The 22735-nt window shown below is 58.6% G+C and overlaps 4 protein-coding genes across 5 annotated transcripts in view; all 4 read left to right on the top strand.

Moving 5' to 3' along the window:
* Positions 1 to 22735, top strand: part of TRIOBP (TRIO and F-actin binding protein) — a 125772-nt gene that overhangs the window by 88698 nt on the left and 14339 nt on the right. The gene's annotated exons all lie outside the window — the stretch shown is intronic.
* LOC132529035 (histone H1.0) lies at positions 1879 to 4123 on the top strand. Its single transcript, XM_060165272.1, has one exon. The coding sequence runs from the start codon at positions 1883 to 1885 to the stop codon at positions 2759 to 2761; it is 879 nt and encodes a 292-aa protein (XP_060021255.1). The 5' UTR covers positions 1879 to 1882; the 3' UTR covers positions 2762 to 4123.
* GCAT (glycine C-acetyltransferase) lies at positions 4618 to 15734 on the top strand. 2 transcript variants are annotated; one of them, XM_060165109.1, is made up of 9 exons: positions 4618 to 4852; positions 6340 to 6470; positions 7714 to 7815; positions 8292 to 8438; positions 9012 to 9166; positions 9302 to 9384; positions 9580 to 9751; positions 10134 to 10255; positions 15607 to 15734. In XM_060165109.1, exons 1-9 carry the CDS (start codon positions 4654 to 4656, stop codon positions 15669 to 15671), a joined length of 1176 nt encoding a protein of 391 aa, XP_060021092.1. In that variant the 5' UTR covers positions 4618 to 4653; the 3' UTR covers positions 15672 to 15734. The 2 variants fall into 2 exon arrangements, with proteins under 2 accessions (XP_060021092.1, XP_060021091.1); XM_060165108.1 differs by lacking the exon at positions 15607 to 15734 and adding an exon at positions 10535 to 10855.
* Positions 15626 to 17403, top strand: GALR3 (galanin receptor 3). Its single transcript, XM_060165110.1, has 2 exons — positions 15626 to 15984; positions 16625 to 17403. The coding sequence occupies exons 1-2, from the start codon at positions 15626 to 15628 to the stop codon at positions 17394 to 17396; spliced, it is 1131 nt and encodes a 376-aa protein (XP_060021093.1). The 3' UTR covers positions 17397 to 17403.

The raw sequence follows: 22735 nt of genomic DNA, 5'->3' as shown, positions 1-22735 counted from the left end.
ATTGACAACATCCAAATAAGAAGGTTGACCTTTTAAACTAAACCTGGCCCTTCCTGGCTTCTCCCCCGCCTGCGACACCAAGATAAGCCCGGGAGAAGGCATCCCATACCGATACCGAGTCTCAGGACTCCCCCTCCCCTTTCCCAATCATTTGGATTAATCCATCCCTTGCTGTGTGTCTGGGGGGTACCCATTAATTTCCCTGGCCTCAGAGACTCCCAAGTCCAGTAGGAGCCCTTCCCCCAACATCTCCCAGTTACGACCAGTCCCCCCATCTAAACCCTCCAACCCTTCCCCTCCCTCTTCCTCAATAGCTGGTGTCTGCAAACAGCTCCGGGACCGTACAGGAGAGCCGCCTTCATAATTTTGACCAGCTATAACCCCCCACTACCAGCGTATTGTTTAAGTGAAGAGTGGCCGCCTCTTTGCTTAGGGAATAAAAGCGGGTTGTTGTGGGAGGAGGCTCAGAGAACGAGCATCCTAGAATCTCAACCCAGGGCCCCTGCCAAGCGGGACCCTGCGGGACCTTGCACGTGAGTAGGACGTCTGTTGCAGACAAGGGGTCCCAGGAACTCTGGGGTCCCATCTGCTGGCCTCTAGACCGCTAAAGCCCCTCTGAGCCCCCAAGGTTCCCTACAGATGGTGGCGCCCCTTGCTTTCCTCATCTATACCTGCCAAGCAGCACGGGAAAAGATGTATACATTTTAACAAAGACATCGCATCTTCCCAGCAAAATGGCGGTGGTCCGGGCCACGGCTCCCTGAACAACTCACACTTTCCGAGGATTAGTCAGGACTCAAGCAGCGCGACCCCCTCCTCGACCTCCCCGCTAGAGCCCCATTTTCCCAAGCTCCCAAAGCTCTCAGGGCCTCTCCTCATCCCAGGGGCCCCCAAGACAGTCTTTGGTTAAAGCCTGCGGGGCAGCTCCTTCATTGTGGACCGCCCCCCTCACTGCCTTCAGGGAGCCTTGGGAGGGGGACTGGATCCCCAGGCTGGGCCCTAGGGGTAGGGGCAGCGAGCTCTGTCTCTGACACCCCAAAACTCCTAGGCTGAGGGAGGACTATAAATGAATTCTCAGTTAGGACATATGGAGGATGTGGGGGTCTTTGAGGAGAAGAGGCGGCTCGGAGACCCCTCCTCATTCCCTCAGGGGACCCGGGCAGCATTCGGGGTTCGGTCTCAGGAGAGAACCTCGACGTAGAGGTCAGGGGGCGCGCTGGGGGAGCGAAGACAGAGGAGGGGGAAGGGACAAAGTTTGAAAGTGCCCTTCCAACTCTTCCAGGGAAAGTTTGCTTAGGGGCCCCATGGACAGAGAGAGGGTAGAGGTGCGGGGGGCCCGGTGGTGGGATGACCCCCGAGAGGTGACCGGACCCCGGGGGAGGGACCCCTCCCCCCTGTCCCGGCTCGGCCCGGCTGGGAGTCGCCCGGCTCGGGGCCGCGTGTGTTAGTTGGGGCCGCTTTCGGGCCGCTCCGCCAGGCTGGGGGGTCCCGCCGCGGGCCGGGAGCGGGGTCCCCGGTAGCCCCAGGGGGGAGCTTTGCTACGGGGGGTTTCCCGCACCGGGGCTCCCCGGCCCCGCAGAGCCAGCCCCCGGCAAAGGGGAAATGTGCCGGCGCGCCAGCGGTCCTTGGCGCCGTTTGGGGCGCGTGGCGGGCGCGGGGGGCGGCGGCCGGGCCGGCGGGACGCCCGGTGGGGGAGCCCAGAGAGCCAGGCAGCGTCCCCGGGCGGCGGCGGGGAGCGGGAAGGCCCGGGCCGGGGGGAAAGGTCGGATTTGCTCAGCGGAAGAAACACAGATGGCGGCGGCGCGGCGCCATTCCGGGCCGGGAGCAGGCAGCCAGCAGCCCTGTCCTCACCGCGGTCCGCCCGCCGCCGCTAAATACCCGGATGCGCCGCCCGAGCGCCAGACGCGGAGCTGGGAAAAGGGAGGCAGAGGAGGCGGAGGCGGAGGCAGACCCGGGCGCCGAGACCGACCGACAGACCGGCGAGGCTGGGCCACGCAGACCCGGCCCAGTGAGTCCCCCCCCCGCGACCCGAGCAAGGTCCCCTGAGAGACGGCCTCGGACTGGCTTGGGAGCCAGAGGCACCACAGCAGATCCCGAATCAGGCTTTCCTGGGCTTCCGACGAGGGCTGGCCCTTTGGAAGGTGCCTTCTTCAACAGCAGGACCAGGCAGGCCACCATGACCGAGAACTCCACATCCACCCCTGCGGCCAAGCCCAAGAGGGCCAAGGCCTCCAAGAAGTCCACAGACCACCCCAAGTATTCAGACATGATCGTGGCTGCCATCCAGGCGGAGAAGAACCGTGCTGGCTCTTCGCGCCAGTCCATCCAGAAGTACATCAAGAGCCACTACAAGGTGGGTGAGAACGCCGACTCCCAGATCAAGTTGTCCATCAAGCGCTTGGTCACCACTGGGGTCCTCAAACAGACCAAAGGCGTGGGTGCCTCGGGGTCTTTCCGGCTGGCCAAGAGCGACGAGCCCAAGAGGTCAGTGGCCTTCAAGAAGACGAAGAAGGAAGTCAAGAAGGTGGCCACGCCAAAGAAGGCCGCCAAGCCCAAGAAGGCTGCCTCGAAAGCCCCAAGCAAGAAGCCCAAAGCCACCCCAGTCAAGAAGGCCAAGAAGAAGCCGGCTGCCACGCCCAGGAAAACCAAAAGACCCAAGACTGTCAAAGCCAAGCCAGTCAAGGCATCCAAGCCTAAGAAGGCCAAACCAGTGAAGCCCAAAGCCAAGTCCAGTGCCAAGAGGGCCGGCAAGAAGAAGTGACAACGAGGCTCTCCTTGTGGACACTCCTGCCTGTCTCCTATTTTCTGTAAATACTTTTCTCCTTTCTTCTCTCTTGATCCTCATCTGCAGCCCTTTGCCCCCTTTCCTTCTGACTTTATAAAGAGACAGTTTGTATTCCTCAGAAATTAGGGAATAATTCATTTCTCCTTAACCAATCATGCCAGGACAGCAACAACAAATCTCATCTCTGTAATGATGAGAATGTACTTATATTTTGTTTTGTTGATTTGTTACTAATATGCTTATGGGTTTGGGGATTTGGGTGGGTTTGTGTGTTTTGTTTAGTTAGATGGCTGGTTCACTCTGAAGGTCAAAGTCGTGGGGAGGGGGAGAATGCGCAAGGCAGCTTCTTGAGGCTAGATGACAGCGAGCCCAGGAATTGTAAGGTTTGTAGGAATACCTATGAGGCCATCGAGTTTTCTTTAAGTTGAGCACTGCTTGTGAGAGTTTCAGAACCTAGGCGCGGAGGAGAGGGGTGGCAGCAGCTGGACGGCAGAGGAGGGAGGTGGAAAAAATACCCTCTCTAGGCTGGCTTCCACCTCCCGGTGGTGAGCAGTGGGGCGTCCAAATCCAGTTTCCTTGTCACTTCTGTTAAGTCTGCCCCAGTGGCCTCCCTATTGTCCTAGAGATGTGGAGGGGGTTGAAGTGACAGCTGGTCTGAGAAACTGTGTCTTCTCTCAGTCAGCTGGAAACTAGCCACTGGAAGTGGGGGGTGGGAGTGGGGGGTGGTCTTTGGCTTCCGAAAGTCTCCTGTTAAACAGGAGTGGAAACTTTGGGGGAAGGGTGAGAGTCATTCAGCCAAGTGCCTCAGTGTGCCCTGTTGAAACTTGGGTTTTTCCACACAATTGGATTGTATCCTAGGAGGACCTTTTTGCTTTTCCCCTGATTTTTGGTTCCTGTACAAGAGGTGGCTTTGCTTAGCAGTCTGGTGGGGCTCCAGCCCTGCTGCCCACCACTTAAAAACCTCCCGACCTCTTTACTTCTGAGTCTTTTATAAGTAGTTGTAGACGGGGGAGGAGGGGAGGGAGGGGAGTGGACGGTAAGACATACTGCAGTCGAGTTTGAATCGCTAAGTAGTTGTAGAGAGCTAGGTCTGTGTGATGTCTGTGTATATGTATATATACATATCTAGGGCTAGTACTTACGTTTCACACCCGGGAGCTGGGAGAAAAAACCTGTACAGTCGTCTTTCCCTTGTTTTTAATAAAACAGAAAAACGTGCAATTGCGCGTCCCCCCCCCAACCGCCTCCTTTTTGTTTGTAAACAAGTGTTATTTGTGCCTGGAAGACTTTGCTGTCTTTGTAATTTTCAAACTTTAAAATAAAATTGAAAAAGAAAAACCTGAGCGATGTGTTTTTCCGTACTTCTAAGACTGGAGGAAAATGCGGAGCAATTGGACTGGCGATCAGTGGGGGAAATCGGGGGGCGTTTGCACCTGAGAACCGGGGAGGGTTCCAAGAGCTCAACAAAACCCGGGAAACGCTAGGGCCGGAGCGCACGGAATATGCCTCAGCCTGCTTCTAGGTGTCTGCTTCCGGCGTCCAGAGGGCATCCCCTAACCTTCCGAGAGGTGGGTGTGGAGGCAGGGCATGGGAATGGGGTGGGGGTCTGGTGGGCCCGGCCCTGACTTGCCTTCCAACCCCCGTCGCCTCCCCTCCCCCCACACGGACAGCTCCAGTCTCAACTTACAAATCAATTCACTTTAGTCCACTGCAGATCCCGCCAGGCCCCGCCCGCCTATCCCGGGCTCCGCCCCCTGCCCCGTAGCTGAGCCCCTCTCACTCCTATTGGCTGCCGGAGCCCGGCCCCCGCCACGTGATCAGGCCGCGGCCGCAGTGCGCAAGGCCGGGAGTGGGCAGGCGAGGTGGGCATGATGTGGGCTGGCCGCGTCTTCCGCGCTGCGCTCTCCGGGGCCCCCCGCGGCCACCGCGCGCAGTCAGCGCTGGCTCAGCTGCGTGGCATCCTGGAGGAGGAACTGGAAGGCATCCGCGGAGCTGGCACCTGGAAGAGTGAGCGGGTCATCACGTCCCGTCAGGGGCCGCGCATCCACGTGGACGGCACCTCCGGAGGTAACTCCCCCTCCTGGGAATCCTCAGACCTGGCCGGGTGTTCGAGGGCCGTTCTGAGGCTTTCGCTGAAATGCGAGGTCCTGGAGGCAGTGGGCGGGCGGGAGCGCACACGTAGCCGCTGGACCGTTTCCCGTCTATCAGACCGACTTGCCGCTTCCCACAGTTAACTCTAACCTGGTTAGACCAGTTTCCACGGAGGCAGGTAATTTGCCCTTTGAGCACCTTTCTGGCTTAGAGGGCAGGGCTGGATCGATCCAACCCTATGAAAACGTGAGAAACAAAGAGAGACAGCTGGCTTCCACCGTACCGCTCAAGGAAGGGTGGTAGGAAGGTGGCAACAAGAAATCCCGCATTTCTGGAGCTGCTGCTTTGTTCAGGCTTCTACTAATTGCTTCACGTGGACTCCTGCAAACGTCAGAACGTGGGAATGACTAATCCCGTTTACAGACGAAGAAGCTGACGCTCAGAGATGTGAAGTGGCTTGCCTAAAAGCCCCCAGCTAGCTGCAGGCAGAGCTGGGCTTTGGCCTAGATCTTCTGGTATATTGGAGCTGGAAGGTCAGCTAAATGGCCATAGAGACCAACCTCCTGGCCAAAATCACAGGGAGCAAGGGGCTCAAGGGCTGTTGCAGAAGTCACACCATGAATTGGCCCACCAGGCCTCCCGGGTTTCTGTCTCATCAGTGGTCACTGCCCATCTTGTCTGTGCCAGACCCCAGGTGGGTGCTGGTTACAAACAGTCCCCCCCAAACTGCCTTCTGCCAAGGAAATAGGCATGGAATCCTTGGGGCTGTTGTGCTCATTTGAAAAACAGAGGCCCTAGGAATTCACTACCTCTCCCCAGGGAAGCTTGGAGCAGGGCAAAAAATGGAAAATTAGCAGACCTAGGTTCTCATCGTATTTTTGCCTCTCCCAAGCTGAGTAAACCTTGCCCTCTTGAAGCCTTAGTTTCCTCCCCGGGTCACCTGTGTTCACTTTGGGCTTTATAATTCAAGGGTCAAGGTCTCAGAGGCAACCCTGCTGGGCATGCAGTTCTGTACCAGGCAGCAAAGTCAACTGTGTAGAGTTTGGGGACCAAGGCAGGCGTCTGACGCAGCCCTCTTCTTTTACCCATGAGGAAACCAAGGCCCAGATGAGGGGTTGTTGGTGGTCTTCAGGGACAGAAGAAGCCAGTGAGGAAGGGCTGGTTCCTCTGGGTGAATGTGATCCAAAGCCAGAGTTTAAATTTCTCATCTTTCAAGGTGTAGCCCCGAGAGTCATTTTCTAACCCTCCCTCTCCTGTAGCTGTTGGATTTGGTGCTTCCGAGGGGCTCCCAGCTCCCCATCCTGGCCTCTGCCCCAGAACAGACTATACTGTGTAGTTGTTGCCTCCTCAAGGGTGAATCCAGGTTCATGTCCTCTCTGAGTCCCCAGGGCCTAGTACTGACACCTTTCCAGGCCCTTCTTGGCCCTGAGCTGCTGTGTCCGTTCCCCCGTCCTCCACCTCAGGAATCCTTAACTTCTGTGCCAACAACTACTTGGGCCTGAGCAGCCACCCCGAGGTCATCCAGGCAGGTCTGCAGGCCCTGGAGGAGTTTGGAGCTGGCCTTAGCTCTGTCCGCTTCATCTGTGGCACCCAGGTACACAGTAGGTGTTGCCCAGGCCGGGGATGGGCGAGGGAGGAAGGGGGGTGGTCCCCAGCGTTGGGCGCTGACTCCAGATGTCCGCTTCTGCCGTTAGCAGGGCTCGTATAGGCAGCTCAGCTCATCCCACTAGAGCTGTCCACTAGAAAGGCTGGGTTCAGGCTTCTGTTTTGCTGTGAAGCCTTGGGCAAGAAACTTTCCCTCTCTGAACATCCATTTCTCCACCTGCAAAACGGAGCTCCTTACACCTGTTCCTCCTTGGGAAAGGAAGAAGAGAAGGCAGGGATTGAGATTAAGGTTTCCGGAGCTATTCTGCCTGATCTCAGTTCCCAGCACCATTTATTGGTTCTGGAACTGTGGGCAAGTGTCTTAACTTCTCTGTGCCGCAATGCCTTCATTGGTAAAGTGGGGATAATTTTACTTAACAGAATTATCCCAAATTAAAGAGTTAATACGTGTAAAAATGCTTAGAACAGTGCCTGGCACATAGTAGTGCCAGTAAATGTTGGTTATTCATTTTATTTTGTAAATGTTACAAAATGAACTTTTATAAACATGAAACTTACAGTGCTTGCTATGAGTCAGGTGCTATTTTAAGAACATTACAAATATTAACTCAATGCGTATAATAATCCTACGTGATAAGTACTGGTTTTGCTCCTGTTATAGAGGTGAGCACACTGAGTCCCAGAGAAATTAAGTGACTTGCCCAGGGCTACACAGCCTGTTGTGGTGGGATTTGAACCCAGATGGCCTAGCTCAAGAGTCAGTGCTGCTGAGTTCTTGTGATTATTATTACTCGTCCTTTCAGAAAGGTGAAGGTGAAATGAATGGAACTCTTGACTCCCGTCCAGGGCACTTTAGATGGGACAGCTTTCAAATCTAAGAAATGGAGGCCCAAGTGAACCTAGAGTTACTTATGTAATCCTCTTTTTTGCCATTAAGCAACAAAGGCACTCAGTTTGATATCGGGGAGACACATCTTCCTTTGCCATTAGCACCCATAATTCTACCATCAACCCCCCATTATAAAACGAAGACCCAACCAGGAAGAAGGGCGCCTAGTGGGCCCCTAATTCCTCAGTGGGAACCATGTGCCAGACCCCTGTTGGCTCTGGGTGCACCTTGTGGTGCAAAAAGGAGGAGGAGGAGCTGTTTGTGGCCCTGGGAGCCTCTGTCCCCAGGACTTGTCCCAAGTGGCCCAGAAGGCGTTAACACCTGTTTCACTCACTTACCTCAGAGCATCCACAAGGATCTAGAAGCAAAGATAGCCCGCTTCCACCAGCGGGAGGACGCCATCCTCTATCCCAGCTGCTTTGATGCCAACGCCGGCCTCTTTGAGGTGTGTGAGGCCACGGGTGGGAGTTGGTGAGACCTGCGAGGCTGTGGAAGGCTTGGGAGTGTGCAGTCCAGAGAACTTGGCTGGATGCCCAGTACCACGCCTAGAGGCTCCAGTCAGTGTCTATTTCTTACGGAGGTCAAGGGTGGGCCAGTAGGTCTCCAGGAGGAATCCTGGGGCTTACAAGGAGGCCAGCTTCCAGGGCATTTGGAGGATAACCTACTTCAGCTGGAAGGCTGAGGGTGTTAGGGGCCACACATCCACCAAACATGTTCTCATCTCCTTTGGCTAGAGCAAAGGCCCTGATTCAGCCCAGTCCTGGGGCTCTGGGGACCAAGATAGAAGCAGAGGGCTCCTGGCCTCCCTGCCCAGGAGAATGCCCTGGTTGGCAGTGAAATATTGATTAAAGGGGAGTCATAAGGGAGGGAGAGCCCCAAGGTGGTTGGGTGATGGCTCTACTCCTAACTGCCTTCTGCCAGGCTCTGCTGACCCCGGAGGACGCAGTCCTGTCGGATGAGCTGAACCATGCCTCCATCATCGATGGTATCCGTCTGTGCAAGGCCCACAAGTACCGCTACCGCCACCTGGATATGGCCGATCTGGAGGCCAAGCTGCAGGAGGCCCAGGTGGGGCAAGGCCTAGCGGTTCTAGGGGCCAGGACTGGGCTTATCCTCAGTCTTGCTGCTGCCCCCAGCACTCCCCCCACCCCCACCCCCACCCCCCGGTGAAGGAAGCGAGGCTTACAGAGGCCAACTCCTCACTCACAGGCAAACAGCCTGAAAGTTCGAAACAACCAATTTGAACCCAAATTCTCAGACCCAAAGCTTTATTCCGTTGCACAATACTGCCTTGAGTTTTAGTAAGCACCTTATGCATGGCAGTCCCCTGCTAGGCATAAGGGTGGGATGAGCTTATGGGCAGGACTGGCCACACCCCATCCTGCCCTCTGGGAGAGGAGGCCGCGGACATTCTTCCTGCCCGGTGCTGAGTGTGGCTCCGGACTGCCCCGGAAGAGGTGGGTAAAGCTCAGAGAGGCCGCAGTGAAGGAGAGGATGCACCAGCTTCAACATGTGGTGCTTATGTGCTCACCTCTGTGCTGGGCACTGGGCGAGCTGAGCCTTTAGAGCCCCGAGCAGCGCAGAGAGTGAGTGGTTTGGCCCAACTCATGATACCGGCCACCTTCTGTATCTTCCCTGCAGAAGCATCGGCTGCGCCTGGTGGCCACCGATGGGGCCTTTTCCATGGATGGCGACATCGCACCCCTGCAGGAGATCTGTTGCCTTGCCTCTCAGTATGGTGCCTTGGTCTTTGTGGACGAATGCCACGCCACTGGCTTCCTGGGGGCCACGGGACGGTGAGAGCACACGGCACCTGAGGCCTTGGGTTGGACTCCAGGGCGGGTGGGAAGCCGGGAGGCCAGCCCCCAAGCCCAATCCGTGATCCTGGGCCCTCAGGTGGCCAGTGGTGGCAGTGGCAACTTTCCTTGCAGGGGCACAGATGAGCTGCTGGGCGTGATGGACCAGGTCACCATCATCAACTCCACACTGGGGAAGGCGCTGGGCGGAGCATCAGGTGCCTACAGGCTTGTGCCCCTGGGCTCCCCTCATCTGCATGCAGGGCCCTGGAAGAGGGAAGGTGGGGAGGGGAGACCTGGGGCTGCAGGGAAGAAGACAGCAGGGACTGTCCTCTCGGGAGGGGCATGGGGTAAGCTCTGGCTCCTGGCCTCTGACTGCCCCCCTCCATCCCCACCTCTGTCCTTGTTCTCAGGGGGCTACACTACAGGGCCTGGGTCCCTGGTGTCCCTGCTACGGCAGCGTGCCCGGCCCTACCTCTTCTCCAACAGTCTGCCACCTGCTGTCGTCGGCTGTGCCTCCAAGGCCCTGGACCTGCTCATGGAGAGCAACGCTGTCATCCAGTCTATGGCGGCCAAGACCCAGCGGTGCGGTCTCGGGCAGGGTGGGGCCAGCGGGGGCGAGGAAGCTGGTGAGGGCCTGCCTTGCATGCCTGCGCAGGCCCTAGCTCCCTGCCTACGGGTTCTGCCTCTGCCCACCCCACTTCCCCCGTGGGTTGCACTGGGACTCGGCTCTCTTAGCCAAGGGCTGCCTGCTTGCCCACCTCCCTCTTCTCTCTGCCTCTTCCTTCCATTTCCTGGCACATTTCTCTGCAAATGCTCCCCAGCTGCCTCTCTGGGTCTGCATCTCTGTCTTTGTTGGTCCCTCCTGCAGACTTGGCCACAGACCTTGGGTCACATGCCCATCAGGAGAGGGTGTGATTGCTCCACAGCCCTCCAGCTCCCTGTGACACCCAATTTGTGCCCACAGATTCCGCAGTAAGATGGCGGCTGCTGGCTTCACCATCTCGGGAGCCAATCACCCCATCTGCCCTGTGATGCTGGGTGATGCTCGGCTGGCCTCTTGCATGGCGGATGACATGCTGAAGAGAGGTAAAGGGGGCCGGGGCATGAGGAGCGGCTGTGGGTCCTAAAAGAAAAGGAGGGAACCCCTAGACTGTGAATACCCCCCCTTCCCCCTGCCCTACTACCCCTTTTAGACCAGCTGTCTGTCCAAGCTTGAAAACCCTAGGCCATGAGGCAGTCCCATGTCTGAGATCTTGGGCAGCTCCCTTCTCCTCTGTGGTCCTCAGAAAAGGAGGAGCTGTATATCATGCCCCCAAAGCCTGTCTGGCTCTGCTGAGCCCCAGGTTGACTCTCTCTACCCTCCAGGCATCTTTGTCATCGGGTTTAGCTACCCCGTGGTCCCCAAGGGCAAGGCCCGGATCCGGGTCCAGATCTCAGCGGTGCACAGCGAGGAGGACATTGACCGCTGCGTGGAGGCCTTCGTGGAGGTGGGGCGGCTGCACGGGGCACTGCCTTGAGTCCTGGGTAGTGACAAGCAGAGCCAAGGTCCCCCTCCTTCCACAGCGACAGAGGGGGGGACCTTTGACCAGCCCAGGCCAGAGGCTCTGAACTCTGTCAGTCCCGGGGCCGGGCTGGGGTGAGGCCTGTGCTTGTGGCTGTGAGTGTGAAGGAACAGTGTGGAAACTGGCTGTGACGTGTTCGTCTGCTTTATTCTCTCGGAGCAGCCCCAGTCCTGCGCTGGTCGAAGAATCGGCAGGAGCTGGGGCTCTGAGGGCCAGCCCCTGAGGACTGTAATAGATCTCAGAGCTGACCGCCTCCCCCAGAGTAAGATGGGACCCAGGCAGCTCGGGTAATAGAGGCTGGAGCTACTGTTTGGCTCCGTTGGATTCTCTCCCGCTGTAGAGGGCAGCTGAGCCCCAGCCCTGCAGGCCCCTTCCCGCGCCACCCACCCGCCTACTCTGCAGCCTTGGTGGACGCCTCGTCCTCTGCCGCACATCCAAAGGATGGCCTACAGCTGCCCGGATAAGAAGGGGCTGGGCACCCAAACCCATGTTTGGGAGAAGCAGAAGATTCAGCCCCAGAGGAAAGATTGTCTGTCGCTATTGGAGAGGCCCCCGATGGTCTGGAACTCTGTGTTCTAGCCCACTTTGTTCCTGCCTCTGTGGCCTTAGGCAGGCTCCTCCCCCGTGTGTGCCTCAGTTTCCCCCGCTGTACCAAGAGTGGCTGTTATATTGGTATCGGGGCCTTTCCATTTCCGTATTCCCGAGGCCTGCTGGTCTGAGGATCAGCCGCCAGGGGGCGTCGCGAGCTCAGGCTCTGCTATCGCCCCGCCCCCTCCAGACTTCTGGCCTCGGACTCAGCTGTTGCTACAGCCCCGCAGGCGAGGCCCCACCCTGCCTTGCCCCCGACAATGGCTCACCGCTTCCCTGCTGAAGATGACTGTCCCCTTCCCGCAGTCGCAACCCGTGGTGCTTCTCTCTCCATTGCCCTCCCCACCTCAGACTTACGGGCACCTGGTGGGGGTAAAGGATAGGTTCTGAGTCACCGCGCCTCCAGCCTCAGCATGTTGTGGGCTTGGGAAGCTCGTAGTTTGCTGGCGGTAGGGCAGGGAGGATGAAAAGGCCCTTCTTCATTAACGATGGGACCATGTTTCTGGCGCCCCCCATCCCCAGCCCCCCCTTCAGCCTGGGTGTCTAGGGATGGACAGTCTGGGTGAGCTCTGGCCCAATCCATCAGGATCTTAATGCTGGGATTCTGAGAATCCTAGCCTGTGATCCCGAGGAGCTCGAGGCTGGGGTCCAGGAGTTCGGGGTGCTAGGGGATGCAGCCCCATCAGGGGCACAGACACGCGTAGGGCATCTGGCACCAGGTGCACTCCTACAGCAGCAAGTACACACAGCCTGATGCCAGCCCCTGGCCAAGCCAGCAGCTTGACGTGCATGGTCTGCTCAAGCTGGCAGGTCACAGTGGTTGGCCATGAGCAGCCACGGGGTGACAAGTCGCAGTAGGTGAGGCTGAGATAAGGTGGACCATCAGCCAGTGGCGCACAGCGAGCGCCGTTGCGGCCTGTAGTTCCCAGGCGCCGCCGCTGACATTGTGGGGCGGTGGCAGTGCCTCGACACGTGGGCCAGCTTGTCGCGGTAGAGCACCGCGTCATCAGCCAGCTTTCGGCTCAGCGTGTGGAGCTGTGCTGGCCCAGGTCCACCGCGGCACAGCCCCTCCGCCACCATCCAGAGGGGTCATAGGAGGTGCCGGCAGGTGCAGTGGCAGCTCTGGGCACACATGCTTGGGCTTGGGCACGTACTGGTCATCGCCAGAGGCCAAGACAGGCTATAGGGCCGAGGGCCAGTCGCAGACAAGCTGCACTTACACACCCTGCAGAGCCTGGGTCTCTGGGGACCACTCCCAAGGCCCATCATCTGTCATCTACGTTGGGTGCAGGGTTCAAGGCCACAGTCACCAGGAGCAGCAGTTGGAGCAAGGGAAGAGGGGGCCTGCTGGGACTCGGGCCATAGCGAGGCGCCCTTCCTGCCTTCCCCACAGGTGGTCTCCCTGGTTGCCACCATCCTCCCTCCTCCTCTGCTATCATATCAGCAGCTCAGCCTTGCTGCTGCTGGGAGCTCTGCCCTAGTACTGCCCCTGCCCATCCAGAGCTTAGCCTCCAACAAGGAGGGACATGGTGGGCTGGGGGCTCCCAAGCGGAGGGAGGATGGTGTGTCAGGGACCTCGAGGCTTTCAGGGTCCAGGCCTGCCACATTTGTGAGTCCAGGCTTCTGGGAATCTAACAGTGCATTACTTTCACACAGGGTGGTTGTGGACCCCTAAATTCTTAAATCCCACCACACCAAGTCTGGATCCTACAATTCTGCTCTTCAGAGGTCACACGATTCTACGATTCTAATTCCTTAATTCAATTTTGATAGCTCTGAATTCAGGTTTGGAGAATCTAGGTATGATCCCTAATATCTTCAATTCAGTGAGTCTCTGCTTCCAGAAATTGGGGGACACGCTGCATCTGGGATGGGTGACATGAGGCTTCAGAGGTGCCTGAGCACTGGTGAAAATCCCAGGGCCCGTGGGAAGCCAGTTCTGAAGAGTCTCTTCCCGGCTCCTCAGGCCTTGGTTACAAGTCCTGTCTTCATCAGCGTCCCCTCAGACTGTTTCCTCTCCCCTTTCACAGACTTCTTGACATTCGCCCCACACTCCCGGCTTCTAGAAAGACACCACACAGTGCCTACCAGCTCTCCTCTCCCTTAAATCATTACAGACAGCATCCTGGCCCCACTACACTTGTCTAGTTTTCAACAACCACCTTGGTGCTGAATCCAGTGCACCTCACACCCCGGGTGCTGGCCTCTAACCCTCTGGAAGCATGTGGCCATGTGGCCCACTCCTCCAAGAGGTCCAGACCAGAACCCCATGACTGAATGATACAGCCATTCACCGAGACCTAGTAACCTCTTCGGCTGTTGTCTGGACAAGAGGCTCCTAGTGGCTCGCTCATTAAATCGCTCCCCTTCTATCCATCCTTTCAACCCCAGGCCGTAATAAACTAATTACACAATAAATGGGCAGGTCCTGTCCCTGCTCTAGAACCTCCTCTAGTTCCCCATTCCCCTCAGGCTAAAGCCAGACTCTTTGGACAGGCACATAAACCCTGCAGGCTTCGGGCAGACTGAACCCCTAGAACAATCTTAGGGAAACTGATGGGTCTCAGGATTCTCCGGGGCCAGGAAGAGTAGTTCTATCTGAAGTCTGCAGCAAAGGGGCTCCTGGATTCCTAGCATAGGACACCCCACTCAAGACTAGGAGTCCCGGGACTTCCCTGATGGTCCAGTGATTAAGACCCCGCACTTCCAGTGCAGGGGGTGGTCGGGGAACTAAGATCCCACATGCCACACAGCGTGGCCAAAAAAACCACAAAAGACTAGGGGTCCTTTCTGAGCTTCGGTTGGAGCCCTTCTTGGAGCAGGGAGCAGAGACGATGGGGAAGCAGGACCACAGGAGGTGAGAGGGCCAGGAATGGACTGGGCCCTGGGCACAGAGGGGTTAACTACAAAGCGAGAATCTCAGAGAGCGAGATCAATGGGTTACTCGCTGCAGAAAGAGGCAGAAGCAACGCAGAGAGGCAGAGGAGAGCCGGACAGAAGAGCATGCCATCCGGGGGAAATCAGGGAATGAGAAGGAAGTGGCTACTTCTTCGGAAGGAGTGCCCAAGTCCAGCTCAGCAGAGGAAGGCCAAGGAGAGGAGGGAGCCTTGGGAGGCAGACCTGTACCTGCAGGTAGGCACCAAGGGGTGGCCACTGAGCCAGGAGGCAGCTTCAGCCTGGCCGGTTCGCCCAGGATCAAGCAGGAACCCAGTGCCCAGGGTTGAGGAAGGTGTTGGCCATCCTGGGCTTTGCGGGGACCTGCTGCATGCTGGGGTGGGAGACACAGATAATCACCTTTCCTTCCTCCTCCCTGCCTGGCTCCCTTGCCCTTAATACGTCCAGCCACCCCAGAGGTCCAAGCGTGTAGGGAGACCCCCAGGTAGCAGTCGATATGGGCCATGGGTGGGGCAGGGGTAAACAGTGAGCACAGCTTGCGTAGATGCTCGTGTGCGCACACACACGCGCGTGCACAGATTGTCAGAAGCGCTACCTGTTACAGGCTCTCAGATGAGTGCTCCAGCCTTGGAGTCAGGGTACCAGGGTGGCAACAGTCTCAGATCTGCCACTCAAAGTGTGGTATTAGCCTCCCGTGTCCCCTCTCTGAGCCTCAATTTCCTCATGTGTAAAAAGGGGGCAGTGACTTATATGGTTCTCCCAGCTGTGCCACTGTCATGCTCTCACTAAACTGGACTATCAAATGACTCAGGGACGTCACCCATGTTTGGCTGAATTTGACCTATGTCCCAAAGTCTTCCTTAGGACTTCCCTGGTGGTCCAGTGGTTAAGACTCCACCCTTCCAATGCAGGGGGGCATGGGTTCCATCCCTAGTCGGGGAACTAAAATCCCACATACCGCTCCCACATACCGCATTGTGTGGCTAAAAAAAAAAAAAAACAAAAAGCCTTCCCTGTATTTCAGATCCCCATTGAAAAATCAGCTCCTGGGGTTGGAGCTGCCCCTCCCCCCACCCCACTTGGCCCGTGTCTTTACCTGCATCATCGGTTGAAGGTGTCTATCAACTACCTAATCAGCCCTTCATGCCCTGGGCTATGGCGGTGTTCCCCAGGAAATTGAGAAACCCACCTTAGACACCAATGAGACTCTGTCAGGAGCTTGCACAGTGGGTCCCAGTGCTAACTTTTGTCTCTGTCCCCACCCCCACCCCCATCCCCCACCAGCTTCCAGCCCATGGGACGTGACCAGGCCCAGGGTGGGGGACTAGACCCCTGAGTTGAGTAACCGGAGCTGGGGGCTCCTGCCTGAGGACTCCAGCTTCTCTTCCTCAGGTGCCTGTCTGATGAGGAGATGGCTGATGCCCAGAACGTTTCGCTGGACAGCCCAGGGAGTATAGGGGCTGTGGCAGTGCCCGTGGTCTTTGCCCTCATCTTCCTGCTGGGCACAGTGGGCAATGGGCTGGTGCTGGCAGTGCTGCTGCAGCCCGGCCTGGGCGCCTGGCAGGAGCCGGGCAGCACTACGGATCTGTTCATCCTCAACCTGGCAGTGGCCGATCTCTGCTTCATCCTGTGCTGCGTGCCTTTCCAGGCCGCCATCTACACGCTCGATGCCTGGCTTTTTGGGGCCCTCGTTTGTAAGGCTGTGCACCTGCTCATCTACCTCACCATGTACGCCAGCAGCTTCACGCTGGCGGCTGTCTCGGTGGACAGGTGAGCTGTGTCGGGGACCTGGCCGTGTCGGGGACCTGGCCGGGTCTGGGCTGGGGAGGGAAGACCTGAACAGATTCTCATTGGCCTTAGAAAGGAGAGAATGGGGGACCAAAAAGGGACATAGGAGGGGGAAAAGGAACAGCTCCCTGGCCCCCACCAACCACTCCCTGGGCACCTGCAGGGCATGCTTGAGGGGATCATCCTGCCCTCCCCCCAACTCCATTGGGAGCTTCCGGAGAACATCTCTGTGTCCCAAGTGTTAGCTCAGGGCCTGGCACATGATGTTCTGTAAGAGTGAAATGAATGGCAAAAGGAACACACCAATGAATTCATCAGATATTTTATTACCGCCCACACCTGGCTCAGGTTGTGGTCAGACTGGCTTTCATGGCTTGAAACTTGGGGTCAAACCCAGGCTCACTCTCTAGCTGACAACCTCGGGCCGGTCACTTCTCTCTGAGCCTCTGACCCAGCCCCGCTAGGTGCCAGGCGCTGCCCTAAGCGCTTTGCGCGCTGACTCCGTTCATCCCCACAACCTCCATGCGAGGCCGGGCGCGTGATGCCCGCCCACCCCCGAGGTTCAGACACGGGCGTCTAGGCGGCCACCCGCCCGCCTCGCTGACACCGCGCCCGCCCGCAGGTACCTGGCCGTACGGCACCCGCTGCGCTCGCGGGCCCTGCGCACGCCGCGCAACGCCCGCGCCGCCGTGGGTCTGGTCTGGCTGCTGGCGGCGCTCTTCTCGGCGCCCTACCTCAGCTACTACGGCACCGTGCGCTACGGCGCGCTCGAGCTCTGCGTGCCCGCCTGGGAGGACGCGCGCCGCCGCGCCCTCGACGTGGCCACCTTCGCCGCCGGCTACCTGCTGCCCGTGGCCGTGGTGAGCCTGGCCTACGGACGCACGCTGCGCTTCCTGTGGGCGGCCGTCGGTCCCGCCGGCGCGGCGGCGGCCGAGGCCCGGCGCAGAGCCACGGGCCGCGCGGGGCGCGCCATGCTGGCGGTGGCAGCGCTCTACGCCCTCTGCTGGGGCCCGCACCACGCGCTCATCCTCTGCTTCTGGTACGGCCGCTTCGCCTTCAGCCCGGCCACCTACGCCTGCCGCCTGGCTTCGCACTGCCTCGCCTACGCCAACTCCTGCCTCAACCCACTGGTCTACGCGCTCGCCTCGCGCCACTTCCGCGCGCGCCTCCGCCGCCTGTGGCCCTGCGGCCGCCGCCGCCCCCGCTGCCCCCCGGGCGCCCGCCGCGCCCTCCGTCGCGTCCGCCCGGCGTCCCCAGGCCCTGCCGGCTGCCTCGGGGACGCTAGGCCTCGCGGGCAGCTGCCGACGGGCGGCGGCTGGGGCGGGGAGCCGGGTCGGGAACCGGTCCGCGGCACAGAGGCTGGCCGGGCCCTGCCTGCCCGAGGACCGGAATAAACCTTGTCTGCCTCCACTCTGCCGGGTGTACGTCTGTCTGTCATTCCCCTTCCCCCTGGACAGGACGCCCCTAGGGGATGGGGCCAAAGCCAGGAGCCCTCTGAGGAGGAGTGGCCGAGCTGGGGACAGACGCTAAGTCCACTGAGTGGACATCCCTGGGCGGTGAAAATGGTTCAGCGCAGCCAAGTGCAGGCCCTTAGCTAGGCAGCCCCGAGACGCTGTCCATAACCAGTCTGGCAGGAAGGAGGGCAATCCGCCGGCCCATCTGTATGGGGTGCTACATTTCTCAATCTAATTATCAAAACAGCTTTGCAAGGCAGATACAATCAATTCCACTTTATAGATGTAGACAGCAAGAATCAGAGAGGTTGAGTGGTTTGTCACATAGCTAGTGTTTGGCAGAGGTTGGGTTCAAACCCACTGCTGTTTAACTTTTTCTACTCAGTAGAACCGAATACGGTTTTTCCCTTTTTTTTTTTTCTCCTCAGATCCCATGGTTTCCAAGGTTTTTCTTGGTTTTTCCTGATCCTCCATCAGCCCTCCTCCCCAAACCTGCAGCTCCCCACGCTCAACTGGATGCCCTAGAAACCTGAGAGGGCTCCCAGCCCCCTTCCTTAGGAGAGCTCTGTTCAGGTACAGCGAGTGCTGAGGGCTTCCCCCGGCCGGCAAGTCCTAGGTCCACTGCCTGACCCAAACCCCTCGCATTATTCTTTCAGCCATTTGGTGCTCCTGGCTACGGGGAGGCGCTGAGCCACACTCGGGCCCCAGCTGGCCTTCCAGCAGCCCTGATTACCCTGTGGCCCCCTCCCTACCTGTCCCTGCACACAGCTGGGGTAGTCTGTGGTGTGGAAACCTCCTAATTAACCAATAGATCAGCCTCAATGGTTGCGGAGCCACTCACTTCCTCCCTCACCGTAAGCCAATAACGTTTATTAGCTTCCGGCTGAGTCCTGAGACCTTCGGCTTCCGCGTCTCTCCAGCACACCTCCCGGCTGCTGGGCACCCTGGGAAGGCCCTCCCTGACAGTGGGCAGCTGCTGAGACCTCATCACTGCCTGCCACCTGCCACAGACCCAGGGGTCAGGACGGCAGTCGGCCTTCTCAGGGGGAGGTTGAGACACAGCTGGGGAGCGACTGCTGCAAGGGCGCAGCACAGGGGCTGACACCTGGTCCTGTGCTCTTTCTCCCACGTCTCTGCCAAGATGTCCCCGGCTGACTCAGGCTGCAGCAGTGGGAGTGTTTCCTGGAGGGCAGGGGGTGTGATGCTGCCGCTTCTGCAGCCCCCGTTGTGGCCTCTGTCTCCCTGAGGCCATCACTCACACCTCGCCTGGCTCATCCGTCCCTCGTACCAGTACCAACCCCGGCAGGCAAGGGATATTACCTCTGTTTTCAGAAGTGAAAACCGAGGCTCAAGGAGATGAGGTACTTGACCAAAGCCAAGTGGCAAATTCGAGACAGAGCCAGGATTCTAGCTGGGCGAGAAGGATGGCTCTCAGGGCAGCCCAGGCAGCATTGGAAGAACATCTAAGAGCATCTGACAAGGTTTGCTACACAACAGTGGCGAATGCCTGCAAAATACAAGTGGGGAACAAAATCTCCTGGGGTTGGCTTATGCTGTGGTTGGTCCAGTCACCCAGCTGGGGTCACCTCTGTGCGCGTGGACAGGTGACCGACTGGGAACAGCCTACCTCTAGGATGGGCAGGAGACACTCGCCCAGCCGGGGAGTGGCAGATCCAGCGCCTGAACCTGCGTGAAACCCCAGGCCCAGGGGAGGGGTCGGTCAGTGGAAGCCCTCCACACACAGTGGCCTGGCAGAGGGACACTCATACAGCCCAGGCCCTTGGCTGGACCCCAAGGCCTCCTGCTTCTGAAGGGGTCTCTCTGGCCCATTGGAACCAGATAAAGAAGCCCAGACACCCCGACTAATGGAGGGCAGTACAGCCTGCCCAGGGTAGGCACACGGCCGGTGTTTGATACATGAGGACAGAGGTGCCAGGGAAGGAAAGACGTGACCCTCTCCTTTCTTCTTTCCTTTATCCCTGAAACGTTTGAGCGCCTGCCCTAAGCTACCCCTGAGAGGAAGCCAGAGACAGCGTGAATTTGGCCTGGTCTCTGCCTTCTGGGAGCTCTCAGTCTAGCTGGAGAGCCAAATACCAAAAGAAGAAAGGATAGCACTGTGTTATGGGGCCATAAGGGAGAAGTACACGCGGTTTGAAAGGGCCCAGAGGAGGAAACTCCTGCCTTCCTGGGCGATCGAAGCAGGAGTCCCAGAGGAGACGACATTTAATGTGCATCTTCCTGGGAAGAGGTGGGAAGGGCCTGCCAGGCGAGCAACAGCCTGTGCCAAGGCAGCACAGGTGGGAGCAGTGAGCGGGCTTGCGGAGCTGAGGCAGGGCAGGGTGGGGCCTGGGGAGCCCGGGAGGGTGGGTGCAGTGAGATCACGTGTGTCTCCTAGGCTAGCTGGGGGCAGGAACTTCATCCTTCAGGCAGGCAGTGATGCCATTGAGGGTTTTCAGGAGGGTAGGTGCCCTAGGGTTGCTGTGTACAGGCTGGGTTGGAGGTGCCAGGTGGGCAGCAAGGAGCCCAATCCAGAGGCTGCTCTGTGAACCCTGGGCCAGGAAAGCTTCCACCAAGGGCCGGGCCTAGGACTAGGAGATTAGTTTTGCCGTGGCTTTGGCAGGAAGATTGATGGCCTGCTGCTGGGCTTGGGCTCGGCCCCTGAGGTTCCTGGGTCTGCTTCAGGGGGCTCATGAAATGCTTGGAAGAGCAGCAGATGGTTGTAATCCTTTGGTGGAGAGAGCCGAGTCCTGCAGGGCCGGAGGCAGGCAATGGGGGCCGGGGTAGAGGCTGAGCGAGCCCTGGCTGCTGCCTCATGGAGAATCCACCTGACCTGAGCCTCCTGCAGGGTCTCAGGCCGGGCTCAGGGAAGCCTGGAGGTCCCAGGGAGGAGCTCCTCTTAGTTGGGGGAGATTTGAATTCTGCAGCCCTCTCACCCTCCTGTTTGTGCAGACCTCTTAGGGATGGGCCTGCAACATTCATGTCTGAATACCTACTGAGTACAGAGTTCTCCTGCAGGAAAGAAAGACAGAAGCACAGGGGATTGTGGGAACCCAGAGGAGGGCCCTAACGAGCTTGGGGAGGCAGAGAAGACTTCCTGGAGGAGCTGACGCCCAAGCCAAGTCCTGAAGTGGGAGTTAGGACAGATGGGGAAAGGAGGATGGGAGAATACACACACAGGCCACCCGGGGTCCTCTACCTGCAGTCTGGCACGGCACGAGGAGCCGAGGGCCTGGGACAGGGTACGCGGGAGCCCCAGCAGGAAGTGAGGTGGGAGAGGTGGGGGGGTGGGCAGCCGCAAAGGATTCTGTAAATCCTGTCTGAAACCGAGACTGCACCTTGTCCTGAGGGCGATGGGGAGCCACGAAAAGGTTTTAAGCAAAAGAGTGACCTGATCAAATGTACTCTTTAGGGAACTCTTTCTGGCTGCAAGGCAGGCTTTTCCCGGGGAGGGAAAGCGGAATGAGACTGGGGGCAGGGAGACCAGTTAGGAGGCTGGTGTGAGAATCCAGAGAGATGAAGACATCCAAGGCTCCGGCAGCGGGTGGGGAGACGTGGACAGACGGGACAAACCCATACGAGGTGCAGCTGTCGGGACTAAGTGGTGATTAACTGTCGTGGGCTAAGCGGTGTCCCAGATGACACCCAGCCTCTGGCTTGGGCTCCTGGGGGTGGCAGTGGGGGTGATGCGGGCAGAGGTCTGGGACGGGAGATGCTGAGCTCAGTTGGAACGCGGTGCGACCAGGGGCCTGGGGACACGGCGGGGGTGTCCACGGGGCGGCGGTGCACTGGGCACCTGCTGTATCTCAGGCCTTGCACTTGCCTCTGGAAGTTGTGTCTCATCTGCCTCAGAGTTTTGAAGATGGAGAAACTGAGGCTCAGAGAGATTAAGTAACCTGCCCAAGATCACACAGCTAGACTCAAACAGCTGGGGTCTAAATCAGGTTGGTCTGATTTCAGTTCCACGGTCTTTAGGGAGGAGAAGGGGCAAGTAGGAGTCTTTTGAAGGGGAGGGAGGAACCTGAACATGCAAAGGTGACCTCCACCCACAGCCATCCGCCCTGTGTAGCAAGCGTGGCCAAGGGTGAAACTCAGCCCCGGGGAGGGTGGCGAGCTGCGGCCCCCGGTACAGCCACGTTATCCAGCACCTCTCCCTGCCTCGGGCCGGCGGGAACGGCACCAGCTATCAACTTCGAGCTGTGAACCTGGGGACATATATACCAATTAACCACCCCGAGGTTTCCTATTAATGAACATCAGTCCTCAGCGCTGGTGCAGGGCTCATTTGCGAGTCGCCAGCTGGATCCAAGACGGCATGAGGCCAGAGGGACACGCTGTGCAGGGGTGGGATTGTTTCTGGCTTAAGAGGACAAGATTGATTTATTGAGGCGTCTGCTCGGTGCCACCTTGCTTAGAGGCCTGGGCTCTGTGTAGGGGTGAGACTGAAGCAGGAGGAAGGGGGTGAGGAGGGGTTGAGGGGCCAGGGGTGCCAGCCTGGAGTTCCTGGGGGCGCTTCGGACGGCTGTGGCGCTGGGGAGGGTGCTGGACTGGGCATCTGGTGGACCAGCTAGGTCAACTGAGAGAGGTGACATGGTGCACGGGCTGTGAGCCACATCGTTGGGTTTGAATCCTGGCTCCTGCACTTCGTAGCTGACCTCTCTGTTCCTCAGGACCCGTAGAACTGAGCCATCTGAGCCAGGCTGCGTTCTAGGCACACTGCCTCGGGCTGCTCCCTGGTGCTGCCAGCTATATGCGAGGTTTCAAGGGCTCTCCCGGGCGGACCCTTGCCTCCATCAAAAACCCTCACAATCTGGGAATTCCCTGGCCGCCCAGTGGTTAGGACTCCAAGTATCCACTGCCAGGGGCCCGGGTTCGATCCCTGGTCGGGGAACTAGGATCCCGCAAGCCACGTGGTGTGGCCAAAAAAAACCCCACCAAACCCTCACAATCCAACTGGGGAGGCGCGACTCACCTGTCTCCGCCCCCCTGGGCATGCTGACGGCCAAGTGCTTCTATAACACGTGCCATCCTCCCCAACCTTCAAAGCGGGAGAGTCACCACGCTGGCGTGGACCAGTCACAGAGACAAGGGACCACTCTGGCCCCTGGTCTGGGGCTTCAGGTAAGACTCCTTTGCTTCCCTGAGCCTGTTTCCTCAACTGTAAAGGGAACTGATCATATCTCCTTGCAGGCACCAAGGTCTCGGAGTTAGCTTGACAGCCAGCATCAGGGGGTCTGGGCTAATTCACTTCGGGCCCTATTGCTGGGGGGAGCCAGGGACTT

The sequence above is a fragment of the Lagenorhynchus albirostris genome, chromosome 11, assembly GCF_949774975.1.
Source record: "Lagenorhynchus albirostris chromosome 11, mLagAlb1.1, whole genome shotgun sequence".
Taxonomy (NCBI): domain Eukaryota; kingdom Metazoa; phylum Chordata; class Mammalia; order Artiodactyla; family Delphinidae; genus Lagenorhynchus; species Lagenorhynchus albirostris.
The sequence above is the reverse complement of the archived record's forward strand: the minus strand, read 5'-3'. Positions and strand labels throughout refer to the sequence as shown.